Source organism: Ovis aries, chromosome 1 (genome assembly GCF_016772045.2).
Source record: "Ovis aries strain OAR_USU_Benz2616 breed Rambouillet chromosome 1, ARS-UI_Ramb_v3.0, whole genome shotgun sequence".
NCBI classification, from domain to species: domain Eukaryota; kingdom Metazoa; phylum Chordata; class Mammalia; order Artiodactyla; family Bovidae; genus Ovis; species Ovis aries.
In genome coordinates, this window is record NC_056054.1 from 263,440,320 (window position 1) to 263,456,173 (window position 15,854).

At 46.3% G+C, this 15,854-nt stretch overlaps 2 protein-coding genes across 3 annotated transcripts in view; one reads left to right on the plus strand and one right to left on the minus strand.

The window, feature by feature from the left end:
• Nucleotides 1–934: 934 nt before the first annotated feature.
• RSPH1 (radial spoke head component 1) lies at nt 935–15,280 on the minus strand. The gene is made up of 9 exons (XM_004003366.6): nt 15,141–15,280; nt 12,859–12,972; nt 12,651–12,756; nt 11,306–11,396; nt 10,691–10,826; nt 5,639–5,710; nt 3,030–3,189; nt 1,926–2,066; nt 935–1,139 (listed from the first exon to the last, which is right to left on the minus strand). Exons 1-9 carry the CDS (start codon nt 15,192–15,194, stop codon nt 1,087–1,089), a joined length of 927 nt encoding a protein of 308 aa, XP_004003415.2. The 5' UTR covers nt 15,195–15,280; the 3' UTR covers nt 935–1,086.
• The window catches only part of SLC37A1 (solute carrier family 37 member 1), a 97,905-nt gene continuing 97,017 nt past the window's right edge, over nt 14,967–15,854 (plus strand). For both annotated transcript variants that reach the window (XM_042237480.1, XM_042237482.1), the window contains exon 1: nt 14,967–15,243. The gene's annotated coding sequence lies outside the window, so the exon portion shown is untranslated. The remainder of the gene's footprint in view (nt 15,244–15,854) is intronic.

Genomic DNA, 15,854 nt, shown 5'->3' on the forward strand with positions numbered 1-15,854 from the left:
TGATGCTGGGAAAGATTGAAGGCAGGAGAAGGGGATGACAGAGGATGAGATGGTTGGATGGCATCATCGACCCAATGGACATGAGTTTGAGCAAGCTCCGGGAGTTGGTGATGGACAGGGAAGCCTGACATGCTGCAGTCCATGTGGTCACAAAGAGTCGGACATGACTGAGCAACTGAACTGAATAATAATACAATGCCTGCAAAATGCAATAAAGCAAAACACAATAAAACAAAGTGTGCCTGTTACTCAAGGAATTCGAATGTGACCTAAGTGTCAGCCCCTGCCCACCAGGAGCCCAGAAGAGTGTACACACAAGCAAAGCCGCACCTGTGGGCACCCCTGCCCTTCAGCCTTCTGTGGGGACTGCCGGTCAGGAACCCCAAAGCCCACACTGAGATGCTGAACGGATGTACAGAACAGATGGGAGCTGATGGTTTCTTTCTGACCTGAGCCTGACGTATTTATTACATTGTGTTTTATGAGCACTGCACACAAGAATTCTTTATTTTCTAGGTGTTTTCCTGGCTGGCTTGAGGGAAATTTGAGAGAGAAATCTCCATATATAGTCACTCTACCAACTCAGCCAAAATCCATTTCCATTAGCCATCTTCAGCGCAGACACAGTGGTAGGATATTTTTCTTTATCCTAGGAAAAATCAGCACTAAAAATAAAATCATGGCAGGACTTCCCTGTCGGTTCATTGGTGAAGACCACCTTCCAGTGCAGGAGGTGTGGGCTTGATCCCTGGTCAGAGAGCTATCACATGCCTCACAGTCAAAACACCAAAAACATAAAAGAGAAATAATACGGTAACAAATTCAATCAAAACTTTAAAAAATGGTCCACATTAAAAGAAAATAATCTCTTAAAAAATCATGGCAAAATAACTTGGTAACTTTTAAAGAACTTGAGAATTTGAAGCAGAGGCTATTTCATAAACAAAGGAAAATAAATTTATTTGCAATCATAAAACATTTTAACAAACACCTGAGTAAGAAAGATTAGTGATACATCAGTAATTACTACCCTGGTGTCAGAGCATCTTTCTGATCCATCTCCTACCATCCTGGCTTTGCTTCATCTTATTCTAGCAGTTCTGACTGTCTGCCTTCCTCTTCTTCAAAACTAACGTTTCCTGAGAAGAAAAAGGACATGTGAGTGTATTAACCTTATTTCTATTTAAAAACTGTTGATTTGCTTGCAGATCTTTTGTAATAAATATTAAACACGTTATCAGGCAAAGTCATGGAATGTTAACTTTTATCTTAGACAGACTTATATAGTTTTTGCTTTGGTACCAGTAATAAAGTAGGCAAAAAATATTTTCAGAGTAAATGCTAAGACAAGAATATGCATGTCAGTGAGAGTAAGGTTCATTGTTATCTTTTGCCTATGTGTACTGATCAGTAATGAAATTGATGGACTATAATTTATAAACAACACTGTTGAAACTCTGATCTCTATAGAGGCTGTAATCCACACTTCCCACCCTCCTTCCCCACCCCCATAATAGTGTTTATGTGAATTAATGATGAAAAATTAAATGTTGAAAGGGTTTATATTTTGAAGGTGTATGCTATATATTTCTACACAGAGCATTATTACAAAGTGTGATAAAGGTGAAAACCATGTCATAAAACGAAGCCACATCATTATCTACAGGGAAACCCAAGTCATGTGGTGTTTGGTGAAATGGAGACTAGCAAGGACAGAGTCAGAGAAAACACGTGTCACAGAGCTGTCCTTGTGCAGGACAGCTAAGAAGGAGTGACATTCCCAGAGTGGATCCCCCAAGACATCCCATCCCCAGGCCTGACCCAAGGATGGCCTCCAGCAAAGGCAGAGAAAGCGCTGTGTCCACTCCGGGGTGCTAGTGCCTCGTCCCCTCCTGCCCTCCTCGGTCACCGAAGTACAGGCTCACCCTGGTCTAAGCTGTCATATTGGAATTCCTCTCGGTCCTCTCTACTGGCGTCTCCCTCCTCCTCTCCAGGCCGCGTCGACTCTAACTCCCCCTCTGACACATCGGTCAGAGGCTGGACCTCCTCCGCCATCTCGCCCCCACCTGAGATGGACAAAAGGAAACGGTATCAGCAGGCGCCTTTCAGCACCCACTGCTGCCTCCTGCTGACAGCAGCGCCTACCTCTCCATCAGGGGACCACCCCCAACTCAGAGTCTCAGCTCCACCCAGGCCTGACACCAGGTCCCCGTTCCCATCACAGTGACGGGTTTAAGGATGGGCGTCCTTTGTCTGATTATCTGATTCCCAAGAGTTTTTTGTTTTAAGTGTACAGTATATATCCCAGGGGTTTTGATGAGCATATGGAGAAAGAAGCTCTCTGTTTTCCAGGGTTCTTGAGCAGATTGGGTGACGATATGATAAAGTCACTGAGCTTTGGTCTCCAAAGGAAAGTGGGTACCACCAAGTAGAGCCAGTACATGAGAAAGTGGAGACCAGGGAGAAGACGCCTGATCCAGCCAGACCTGAGGTCGTACTACCCGACTGCTCCAGTGGGATGAACCAATGAACCAGTAGCAGTATTATTCCACTTAGGCCAGTTGGAGTTGATTTCAAGCCCTTAGGGTTTCTTTGGTGGCTCAGATGGTAAAGAATCTGCCAGCAATGCAGGAGACCCTGGATCAGGAAGATCTCCTGGAGAAGGGCCTGGCAATTCACTTCAGTGTTCTTGCCTGCAGAATCCCATGGACAGAGGAGCCTGGTGGGCTACAGTTCATGGGGGTCACAAAGAGTTGGACACGACTGAGCGACTAACACTTTCAATCACTTGCAACAGAAGGACTCCTGCCCAGTGTAACCTTTGATCCTCCACAGCCCCCTGAGGACTTGCCAGGAAGTCCCCTGTGATGGTCACAGGGAAGTACTGTCCTTCAGGAAGGACCTGCCACTCCAGTTGCAGTCAGAGCCTTGCCTAGGTCATGCCCACAGCCAGTCACAAGCCAAGGATAAGCACTCAGATCCTGCTCCCCGGAGAGCCCCATTCCACTCACCCCCCTAGACCTCCATACCCTCAGCTCCTGGGGCCTCCTCCTGGCCTGGTCCGTCTGCAGCGGGCTGCTCCTGGGGAAGGGTTGGGGTCCACAAGGCCAGCTCTGTGATTTTGGTGGCTTTCCATTTTGGAATGACAGTTATCAGTGTCTCCTCCTCCTCCTCCTCTTCTCCTCTTTCCTAAGTTAAAAAATGTAAATTTACCAACATGCGTGGGATGTTTACAGTGTAGGTAGATGGGACAGGTTTTGAAAGGTGGTTTAACATTTCTATAACAGGATTCAGTGATCAGAGTAATTGCCAGTGTCAATGGTATAATTCGAGAGCTGAAAATGGAGCTTAAAACAACAGGGATGAGACATCAAAGTGGGATCAATACAGCTCCTGCACTCATTTCGGTGACAGTGCAAGAGGTTTTCAGACTAAGGTTTCCAGTTAAATGGCCAGAACTAATGACTCTTTGCAACCATTCAGCTACATTTCAGCTCTAAGATTCTTCAAACATAACAAAGCAAACACTGAAAGCAAGTAGGACCCCATGGGGCTCCTGGGCATGGAAATCTTTCTGTGTCCCCCATTTCTTGTTTGTAGGAAACAGACTCCAGCCTTTATGACTTTCCCTGAGTTCCCAAGGGCAGGTTCAGGCACTTGCTAACCAGGGAAGCGACGGGATGCAGAGACGAGGGAGGAGCAGCCAAGAAACAACAGAGCAGCCGTGGGGCAGGGTCCCGATTCTGCTTCAAGAGACACACGGAGCTGTATCTTTGAGCTCTTCTGCAGAATTGAAACCCTAACAAGTGGGAGATGTCAACCACCTGATGAAACATTCTTCATTCTAGAGAGAAGGCCACAGTTGGATAACCTGGAGAACCACAGAACGCATCAGGAGAACAGCTGAGGCCAGGTTAAAGGACTGCAGGCCCTGCACACACCCCATCCTTGTCAACACCCTGCCCTTGAACCACTGCTATAAAACTCACCAAATCCACCCCCCCGCCCCCCTACCCCGGCCTTGGGACACGCTATGGAAGGCCTTAGCTCGCTATATCTTCCTTTGCCTGGCAAACCAGTAAAGCTAGTCTCTTCACCAAAACCCTGTCTCTGAGATTCAATTCTGCATGAGTGGACAGAGGTCAAAATTCAGCATCAGCATCACTGTAAGCAAAAACCTAAAAACACCCAAAGACATCCACATAAGGACATGCGAGGGCATGGACTCTTAAGTTCTAGTCTCAAGGATTATGGCGAGAAAAAACAAAACACAGTCAAAGTAAACAAAGTCCATGAGTTCTAAATGTGGAATAGTTTATAGGTTGTAGTTCAGTTGCCAAATCATGTCCAACTCTTCGCAACCCTATGGACCGTACCACGCCAGGCCTCCCTGTCCCTCACCATCATAATGTATAATTCCAACAGTGGTTAACAGCCACATATGTCAGTGTTGCCAAGCATATTGGTCTACTTCTCAGATTTGTACCCATCACAAAATTCCAAAGGTTTGAACATCAGTCCTATAAATATGGAAAACTTCACTGTCACAAACATGATAATATCTAACACACAGAGTGACAGATCCCTGCCTAATACTTCCACTGAGTCACTCAGAAATTAACTGCACTCCTTGGTTTAAAAATTTCTGAGATTTGTCCCCCAGGAAGGGTGACACCAGGACTCTAGGACAGTGGCGCTCAGACTTCAGTTGTACCACAATCCCCTGAGAGGCTGTTAATGTACAGATCGCTGGCCAGCCCCAGGGTTTCTGATTCAGGAGGTCTGGGGTGAGGTCCAGTAACCTGAACATGGAACAGACTGCCAGGTGTTGCCAAAGCTGCAGGCCCAGGGACTGCACTGCAGAACTACCGTCTAGGGGATGTCTGCTGTCTCATCACTCGTAGGTGCTCACGTGCTCTCCCCTCATGATTCAGGCCCTCCTTCTTCCAGCTGCTGGAGGGTGGGTGGCCAGTCACTCATAGCAAAGTCCTCCCACGAACTGCCCTTGGCCAAAGGAAGCCGCACAGCCCAGGTTTCATGCCCACCCCGTTCATGGGCAGCCCACAGCCATTGACTGGCCTACATGGGAGTCTAAGGTACCTGGCCTCTCTTCAGAACATTTTTAGAAATTATTTTAGTTATTTTTGGCTGTGCTGGGTCCTCATTGCTGCTCTTTCTCTAGTTGCGGTGAGTGGGGGCTACTCTTCCTTGGGGTGCACAGGCTTCTCCCCGTGGACACTTCTCTTGTTGCAGAGCACCAGCTCTAGGGCATGCAGGTGGCCCGAGTTGTGGCTCCCACATTTGGGAGCAAAGGCTCAATAGTTGGGGTGCATGGGCTTAGTTGCTCTGGGGCTTGTGGAATCTTCCCATATCAGGGATGGAACCCTTGTCTCCCATACTGGCAGGCAGATTCTTTACCACTGGGCCACCAGGGAAGCCCTGTTCAGGACATTTTGAAGGGTTATCCCACTTCAGAGCTCCCACAGGGTCCCATCACAACCCAACTTTCCCTTCTGCCCAACTCCGTTTCCTATACTGCCTCAGGGCAATTGATCCCAACACAGATCTACAGGGTCAGCCTCATCGAACAGTTTATTTGCCTGTGAATGTAGAAAAAGACACAGACTCTGCAACTTACCACGTCAGTCAAGCGATACTCCCCGTGCTGTTCACATCCAATATCAAACACGTACTTTCCAGGGCCAACAGGCTATGAGCAAAGAGAAACCAACTTCATTCTCGAGTGTCAACACCCGGCGGAAAGTACAAAGTGTGTAAATGTGCACACAAAGCACATAAAGTATAAATGTGACCTTCATAAACTCTACCCAATATCATGGAACCGGGGGAAATCCAATACAAATTAAAGATGGCTTTGTAAACGAACAGCTAATGGAATGCAAAGTGTAGGTCCTCCTACACTTGTTTAAAAAAAAAAAAAACTACATTTTATTTCTTGACAAAAGTATTTATAACAGAAATTTTACTTAGTCAACACCCACAGTCAAACTAGCTAGAAAAGGACTACTAATAAATAATTTTTAAATATTTATGGAAATATAGTTGATTTAAAAAGCAGAGACATTACTTTGCCAACAAAGGTCCATCTAGTCAAAACTATGGTTTTCCCAGTAGTCATGTATGGATGTGAAAGTTGGACAATAAAGAGAGCTGAGCCCTGAAGAATTGATGCTTTTGAACTGTGGTACTGGAGAAGACTCTTGAGAATCCCTTGGACAGCGAGGAGATTAGACCAGGCAATCCTAAAGGAAATTCGTCCTAAATATTCATTGGAAGGACTGATGCCGAAGCTAAAGCTCCAATAATTTGGCTACCTGGTGCGAAGAACTGACTCACTGGAAAAGACCCAAACGCTGGGAAAGGTTGAAGGCATGAGGAGGAGGGGCCAACAGAGGATGAGATGGTTGGATGGCATCACCGACTCAATGGACATGAGTTTGAGCAAGTTCCAGGAGCTGGTGATGGACAGGGAAGCCTGGCATGCTGCAGTCCATGGGGTCACAGAGTCAGACACGACTGAGTGACTGAACTGAACTAAGAGTATGAACATATTTAGAGATACTCTTCCATAACATCAGTAGTCAGCGTGGTATGCTATTTCATCAAGGAATCATCATCTATTTTACTCACTGTTGTTAATATTTGTTATGCTGATACTTTGACAAAAAACACTATGTAAACATATTCTGAGCTAAATCTTTAGGTACAGTCTTGATAATTTCCTCAAAGTAAGTTTATAGAAATTGAATTTCTGGACAAAAGTATGTATAGGTAGATAGGTAGATAATCTGATAGATAGATTTTATCAGAATAAGCCTCTAGTAACTTTTACTCCCACAACAGCATTTAAGATCCCTTTGTCTTCAAACCCCTATTTTTTCCTGGGCATTAACATTTGTTGTATCTTTACATTCTTATATGTAAAAAAAAATAGGATCTCAGCATTTTAAGTCACATCTTTTACATTATTAGTAAGGCTTAATTTTTTTCAACATTTTTGAAATTTAAATCATGTTGACTGACATAAGTGGTTTACATATTACATGTTACAAATATCCCAACCCCATTTGTCCTTTAGGTTTTAAATTTTCTTTATGGTGTTTTCTAATCTGTATGGGATTATGTTTGTCAAGTGGGATCTTTTGGTTTTTCCTTTATATTTCTGTTTAGAAAGTCCATCTTTCTCAAAAAAGAAAAAAAAATGCTTATTTTTCTGTCTGTGATTTTCTGTTTACATTTAAATATTTATTTCTTCTAGCAAGTATGGTTGGCCAAAACATGTGCTTGGATTTTCCATGACATCATATGGAAAACCCCAAATGAAATTTTTGGCCAACCCAGTATCTTCACCTAAATGCTGAAGGACAAATTCTGGTTTTATTTTTCTCCCAAATTGTTATCAAGCTGTCCCAGCACCATTTCTTGATTTCTCCCCACCATTTCTTTCAACTGGAAATGACATCGTTTCAAGTGCTAAATTATTGTATATGCTTGAATCTGTCTACTCTGGGACCTAAGTCACTAACTACGTATATCTCTAACCTAGCAGCACACTGTCTTCGTTATTGAAGCTTTATACTATATTTCACAACTTCCCAGCAAGCATGTGAACAGGTAAGTCTCTGAAGGAAGAAAGTCAAACTAGCAGGAGAAGTATTTGAAGATGCTGGGCCTCACCAGTAACCAGTGAACTGCACACTAAAACTATGAGATAACATTTTTTACCCAATTAGGTTTAAAAAAAAATTAAAGACTAATGAAATCCAGTGTTGGTGAGAAAATGTGATGAAGAGACTCCCATATTCTGTTGATCAGAGTATAAACTGGCTCAGCTTTTCAGGACAATTGGCAGTATCTGGCATCATTTAAAACATCAACAGTTTGAAAAAAATATCAAATCTAGGAACATAGGCTCCAACAGTAGACTGCTGGCATTTGAATCCTAGCTCCATCACATAACAGAACAACTTTGGATGCCTCAGTTTAACCTGTCTTTGTTTTTTGTATCCTCATACGTAAATGGGTACACTTTTATTTTAAATTATATGAGTTAATACGTGTAAAATACTTAGAACAGTGCCTGGCACATAGTAATTACTCAAAAAATGATGCAATATTATTAAAGGAGAATGAAACTAAGTTATATACAACATTTACTGCATCTAATCATCAATAAATCACCAGCATCTATAAGAAAAAAAAAATATCAATACTTGTAGATTCCCCAATTCCAGTAGCTAACCAACATAAAAACTTACAAATGTTCACAAAGATAGAAGATGTTTCTCTGGGTATATTTTTGTGTCCTGAAATCCTGAAAGAGATGGGAATATCAGACCACCTGACCTGCCTCTTGAGAAATCTGTATGCAGGCCAGGAAGCAACAGTTAGAACTGGACATGGAACAACAGATTGGTTCCAAATAGGAAAAGGAGTATGTCAAGGCTGTATATTGTCACCCAGCTTATTTAACTTCTATGCAGAGTACATCATGAGAAACACTGGGCTGGAAGAAACACAAGCTGGAATCAAGATTGCTGGAAGAAATATCAATAACCTCAGATACGCAGATGACACCACCCTTATGGCAGAAAGTGAAGAGGAACTAAAAAGCCTCTTGATGAAAGTGAAAGAGGAGAGTGAAAAAGTTGGCTTAAAGCTCAACATTCAGAAAACAAAGATCATGGCATCCGGTCCCATCACTCCATGGGAAATGGATGGGGAAACAGTGGAAACAGTGTCAGACTTTATTTTTTGGGGCTCCAAAATCACTGCAGATGGTGATTGCAGCCATGAAATTAAAAGACGCTTACTCCTTGGAAGAAAAGTTATGACCAACCTAGACAGCATATTCAAAAGCAGAGACATTACTATGCCAACTAAGGTCCACCTAGTCAAGGCTATAGTTTTTCCAGTAGTCATGTATGGATGTGAGAGTTGGACTGTGAAGAAGGCTGAGTGCCGAAGAATTGATGCTTTTGAACTGTGGTGTTGGAGAAGACTCTTGAGAGTCCCTTGAACTGCAAGGAGATCCAACCAGTCCATTCTGAAGGAGATCAGCCCTGGGATTTCTTTGGAAGGAATGATGCTAACGCTGAAACTCCAGTACTTCGGCCACCTCATGCGAAGAGTTGACTCATTGGAAAAGACTTTGATGCTGGGAGGGGTTGGGGGCTGGAGAAGGGGACGACAGAGGATGAGATAGCTGGATGGCATCACTGACTTGATGGATGCAAGTCTGAGTGGACTCCGGGAGTTGGTGATGGACAGGGAGGCCTGGCGTGCTGCGATTCATGGGGTTGCAAAGAGTCGGACACGACTGAGCGACTGAACGACTGAACTGAACTGAACTGAACAGATTGGTCCTATTTGTGTAGTTAAAATCCCCACACTGTACTTCTGTATGAGCTGTCTGTGTAAATCTGTACCTCCTGGCTGCTTGAGGTGGGTGGGGAGGAGTCCAGGGGCAGAGTGTTTTACAAGTGGAACATCCTGGTGTGTTACCTGTGCAACTCTGAATCTTTTACTAACTGGCAGAACAAAGTCTCACTTTCATTCTCATTCCTAAAGTTGGTTTAGGTTCACCATATTCACTGATTCCTCCCAACCAACTTGTGTTAAGTTCTCTTTCCTCCACCCATCTCCCTGTGCCAAAGAAATATCCCAGGAGAATTTTGCAAAAATGACATATTTGGTGGAGAAGGAAATGGCAACCCACTCTAGTATTGCTGCCTGGGAAATTCCATGGACAGGGGAGCCTGGCAGGCTATAGTCCATGGGATCACAAAGGTCAGACACGACTGAATGACTAAAATAGCAAACATGTTTAATGTATAGATTTGAGGAAAAGCTGCCTGCGCTACAGAGACTACAAGTAGAATCTGTAATAGGGGCGTGAATTATATGGGAATGAAAACTGGAATCTGGGGCAACTTTATTAAATCAGTTGGATGTTCCCTATGTCAACATCTAACACCTTTCATTTGCTCCAAAAACTCTCTTTTTTGTGGAAAGTGTCTGTTCAACCCCTGATCAAAGCTACAGCAAATGCAGGGTGGTAGGTAGGTTCCAAATGATTCAGGGTTTCTCTGTATCCCACGAGGGCTCGGGAAGTAAGACAAGCAAGGTCACAGAATCCTCCAAACAGAGATGATCCATCATGGGTACTGTGAACTGGAAACCTCCAGGCCCAAGGCCAGGAGCAGCCCTCCAATCCCACTGCAGCCTGGAGTGTGTGGGCTGGTGCAGAGCTCAAGGAAGGAACTCATGGGGTCTTCCTTCCCAGGCTCAGGCTGCGGGCCTCTCAGGAGAAAGAAAGTCAAAACATCACATGCCCAACTGCTCAGTCATTTGAACAAGTAGGTATTTCACATCCAATTTACTTATGAGACCAAGGTCAACATGCCCCAATGCTATAAGGATTCCCACTGCTGGGAGGCTGTGTGAATGTTACTGAGACGCAGAGACCAGCCAAGCCTCCCCCATGCCCACGCTGTCCTGTGTGGATAGCAGAGAGGCTCAGCTCTGTCTCCCTGTCTGGAGTGAGTGTAGGGTTTGCCTGGGTTTGTCCTCTTTCCTGCTCACACACAGTCACAAGCAGGGCGGGGGGTGGGGCACGGAGGCTGCTGCTTTGCACGGGGGTGGCAAATGTCACTGCCCATTGACTTACGTTTTTGTTCAAGAACTTGCCCTGGTACCTGTGGTTCAGGTGGATCAGCTCAGCTGCGCCCTCCTGTTGGCCATTCACCCAGGCACCCACGTACTTGCTGCCCGTCTCTGCATAGAAGTAGGTACCCTGCCCATGCCTGGTGAAGACGAAGAGCACAACACACTTGGTTCTGCTGCAGTGAAAACCCTTCGAGGTTTATGAGACAGAAATTTAAATCCAGGGGGGCTTAGGCTGATGTGGCTCACAAGCAAAATGGCTTCTATATCTGGGCTCATTCAAAACACATCCTGCTCACAGTCCAGGCATGGCTGGGCACCCCTGCTGGGCAGCAGCAACCTCCTGCCCATCAGCTGGTTGGCTCAGGCAAGGGCCAGGGCTCCCAGGAGCTGTGGTTCAGCCCTAGCAGGTTGTCCTGTGCCCTCCATGGCCTGGGGCCCTTGGGCCTGTTTCCCAGGGAACGCACCTGACCAGCAGGGCATTGCCCACAGGCTCTCCCTAAAGCTATGAACTGCAGGGCCACGCTGCCCAGTGGGCTCCGGTCATGATTCTGTTGCTTAGTCACGGTCGTGTGCTCACGACATGAACCAAGCTGTGGGTCCGAGGAGGGGATCGAACCTTTGGTGGGCGAACCATTCTCCAGTGTAGGTGTCGTTGTTGACGTAGTAATACACGCCGTGGCCGTGCCGAAGGTCATCTGCCCACTCCCCTGGAGGGACCACACAGACGTGTGTGTATGCACATACATATCTCCACATATGCACGTATTTTATCATGCAGAACACATATCTTGTCATATGTAATAACATATACAAATAGAAATGTTGTTCAAATTAGATTAACATCGACACTGAAATCAAAATGACCCCAATGAGACTAGGCTCGTAAGGATTTGAAAGAATGGAATTAAATCCTAAATTAAATTGCTTTGAGCTGATTTAAAAAGCAGACGGAGCTATGTCTGGAGCCTGTTTTCTAAGATTCATGAAACAAAACAAAAGAGAAATCCCATCTCTAGTAGGAAGATCAGTGACACTCTCCACTATGGTCTCGGGTTCCAGCAGAAGTCCCGAGGCAGCCTCGGCTCTGGTTTCACGTGGCCAGCAGGCAGGCTGCTCCAGCCTGCCCCCATTGTCCCTCGCCTGCATTTACTGAACAAGTACCATCGGTTAGCCCTGGTTCTGAGCATCTCACCTGTGTGAATCCATCTGGTCCTCACACTGAAGAGAAGGAGGCAGAAACAAGGCGGAATGAGGTCCCTGAATAAGGTCACACCTATTGTCACCCCAGCTCCAGGGTTGGGCTCACAGACCTTTTTAGAAATCTGATGAAAACTAGACAATTTCTGCCCAGAAAAGCAGTCCAGAGTCTAACCTTTGCACATGGTTTGTAAAGCTCACCACCCACCCCTGCCTGTCAGAACTGCTTTCATCTGTTGTTGGGACTGACTTCCCTGGTGGCTCAGACAGTAAAGAGTCTGCCTACAATGTGGGAGACCCGGTTTCAACCCCTGGATGGGGAAGATCCCCTGGAGAAGGAAGTGGCAACCCACTCCAGTACCCTTGCCTGGAAAATCCCACGGACGGAGGAGCCTGGTAGGCTACAGTCCATGGAGTCGCAAAAAGTTGGACGCAACTGAGTGACTTCACTTTCACTTTTCACTTGTCATCACGCAGGTGACAGTGGTGGGGGGAGCAACAGTGAGGTTCATGTTAGGGGGCAAGAATCTTCCTGAGACGTAACTCTGCCATGTAACACAGAGGTTACAGCTACGGCAGAGTAAGAACACCTCCCAGAGCAGAAGCCCTCAGGGAAAGAATCATCATCTAAAAAAACAACTCCAAGGAGAAGAAAACCACCAAGCACCAACAGTCTGGGTCCACCCTACTACCCCGGGTCTACCCTCACCCCACAGCTTCCCTACCCCCCCAGCAAGAAGGTTTGCTTCGTGGTAACACTTCACCTTCATATCTCGATCCATCTGGGTAGATGAACGTGCCTTGGCCGTGCTTTTTGTTTCTAACATATTCTCCGACGTACCGAGCACCATTTTTAAATTTGTAGATCCCCTGAAACACAGTGATGATATAATTTATATCACTCCTGAATTTAATGATTGCTAATAGAGCATTAAATCGGGAAAACCACCCATTCAAGTCACCGATTCTGACCTGGCCATGTCTTTTACCATGCTCATAGCTCCCTTCATATACGTCCCCATTGGGCAGTCTCGCTTTTCCGTGTCCGTGCCGTTCACCTGCCTCATTCCGTTCCCCTTCATACTCCTGGACAGAAGATAATCACAGCTACTCTTTATTAAGCATTAACCATGTGCTAAGCATTTCATAAATTCAACAGCATTCCACTGAATTCTCCCAACCCTTGACCTTGTCTTACAGGTGAGGTAGGCTCCAGGCCTGGGTGACACGGAGCATCAGTCCAAGCTCACACAGCTGGTACCTGTTCATGGCGGACTTTCACTCTTTCCCTCCACTTTATTATGATAATCCTTTACACTGTAAACAAAACCAACCACTTGGGGGAAAATGCAAGATAGTCCAAGTTGTGTCCTTTACAAGGACATGTTGGAAGTATTAATAGCATTTGCAGGTGGAGCAGGTCCTGAACCCACCTTCCTCCAATAATCCATAATTTAAAATACAAATCATCCCTGGGTGTCCATGGCCTGAAGACAGCTTTGACCTTGAGGAAAGCTCTGATGTCAGGAGAGGAACAGGGGGAGCTGAGGAATGAACCAGGCTCAATGGTCAGCTTGAGTTTCCAAACTCAATTCAGTTTAACTTATTTTTAAACTCAAGAGACTTAAAGTTCAAACACTCATAACCCAATAGGAAAATAATTACATATCTACCTTTATAGTGGGCTTCCCTGGTGACTCAGATGGTAAAGAATCTGCCTGCAATGCAGGAGACCTGGGTTCGACCCCTGAGTTGGGAAGATGCTCTGGAGAAGAGAATAGCAACCCACTCCAGTATTCTTGCCTGGAGAATTCCATGGACAAAGGAACCTGGAGAGCTATAGTCCATGAGGTTGCAAAGAATTGGACACAATTGAGCAAGTAACACACACATACACACACACACACATCTTTAAAGTAAATCAATAAAAAACAATACTAGTGTCTCATTTCCCTATTGTCTCTATCCTTCATAAAAGACATGTTTCTCAAGCACCTAATTACATGGGTGTATTGGAGAAGGAAATGGCAACCCACTCCAGTGTTCTTGCCTGGAGAATCCCAGGGACAGAGAAGCCTGGTGGGCTGCTGTCTATGGGGTCACACAAAGTCGGACACGACTGAAGCGACAGCAGCAACAGCAGCATGTAAATAATAAACAATGAAATGGCAAGGGCACAGAGCATGATCTGACCTGGACTTGGATCTGGATAGACATTAGCACAAATTCAGACACATTGGCATCCCGCTCCAGTACTCTTGCCTGGAAAATCCCATGGACGGAGGAGCCTGGTAGGCTGCAGTCCATGGGGTCGCGGAGGGTCAGACACAACTGAGCGACTTCACTTTCACTTTTCACTTTCATGCATTGGAGAAGGAAATGGCAACCCACTCCAGTGCTCTTGCCTGGAGAATCCCAGGGGCGGGGGAGCTGCCATCCATGGGGTCACACAGAGTCAGACACAACTGAAGTGACTTAGCAGCAGCAGCAGCAGCAGATACATTAAATCAAGGGCTTCAGGAAAAAAACGTTTTTGCAGTTTTTGTGCTTTCCTAGCACTGTTTGGCTCAGAAATTCATGCTCAGAATATAAGGCAAACTTTTATAACCTTACAAATTTGTTTCAGGGTTAGTCTAAATCAAAATGTATAAAAGACTCCCCTTCCTTCCCCAGAGACTCCTAATTATACCCAAAACGAGCCGCAAGGTTGGCACCTTTCTCAGTCCCTTGGACAACAAGAAGATCAAACCAGTCAATCTTAAGGGAAATCAATCCTGAATATTCATTGGAAGGACTGATGCTGAAGTTGAAACTTCAGGATTTTGGTCATCTGATGTGAACAGCATTGGAAAAGTCCTTGATGATGGGAAAGATTGAGGGCAGAAGGAGAAGAGGGCATAGTGGAAGGGTCGGAAGAGTCCAGCTTGGGATGACCAGCCATTCAAGGAAACTGCCTCCATGGAGGGTAACAGCAGGACGCTTTCAAAGCCTTCTATTTGGAAATCTTTGCCTTTAACGGGAGGAGGAATGGTGGAGGAGGGAGCGAGAAGGGATGTGGTAAGCAGACGTCATAACGTTTCACCTTTCAGAGCCAACTTACAGGACGCAGCGCCCGCTGTGGCCAGCATGGTCCTTGTCCTTGGCTGGGCCTCCCGGAGGGACTGTGGCGGGCCTCCAGGCCGCCCCACTCTCTGAACCCTGTTTCCAAGGGTCCACGCAACCCTGGGAGCTCCTCCCTTACCCGGAACTCTCACCCCAAGATCATTCTCTCCCTCCTCTTCCAACTCCTCCGAGCCCAGGTCCGACATGGCTTCGCCCCAGTCTGGATGCCCGCTGCCGCCTGCGCCTTTCTAGTCGGTAGGTACCAGCTGCCTGCACCACCGCGTCCGTCGTCGCCATGGAGACACGGCCAGGCTCTCTCCCTCCCAGCCCTGGCCGAGAAGCTGGGAGGCAGGGGAGGAGTAACCGTTAAGGTTCGGGTGCTGTCATAGCAATGGGACGCAACCGCCAACCGCCGGTTGCCTTCCCGGAAGAGAGAGGGGTGGGGCCTGGGACCGGACAGCTTGGGAAGGAGCCAATGCCTGCCTTCAGGTGCTGTCATAACAACGTAAGGAGAGCCTCGGCCAATCGTCACCCAAGGAGGAGGGGGGGCGGGGCCTGAGGCGTAATGGGTACCCACCTGCTCTCTTACCAGGACACCCCCTTTAACCAGCGGCTGGGTGATGCTGAAACTAGAAGGGGTGGAGGAAGCTCATAAGGCCAGCTCTGGAAAGGGCCTTGCCCCTCCTAGAGGTGGACACTGACTCTTCTCAGCCCTGGCCCTTGGTTCCTTGGGTCTCTCCATAGGCCCTGCCTGCCCCTCATTACCTTTCTGGGCTCTTCCGACCCTTCCATGTTGGCGGTCCACAGAGATGCATTCTTTGCTATCTTTTCTTGTGTTTGTAAGCATCTTCTCCTGACTCAAGGAG

What these genes read in the sequence shown, in the direction of transcription:
- RSPH1 (XM_004003366.6), bottom strand. Translation starts at nt 15,194, where the DNA reads ATGTCGGACCTGGGCTCGGAGGAGTTGGAAGAGGAGGGAGAGAATGAT. An exon ending in AGTATCGCTTGACTGACGTG is followed by an intron (nt 3,190 to 5,638) that starts GTAAGTTGCAGA and finishes TTTTTAACTTAG; the next exon opens with GAAAGAGGAGAAGAGGAGGA. An exon ending in ATATGACAGCTTAGACCAGG is followed by an intron (nt 1,140 to 1,925) that starts GTGAGCCTGTAC and finishes TTTTCTTCTCAG; the next exon opens with GAAACGTTAGTTTTGAAGAA.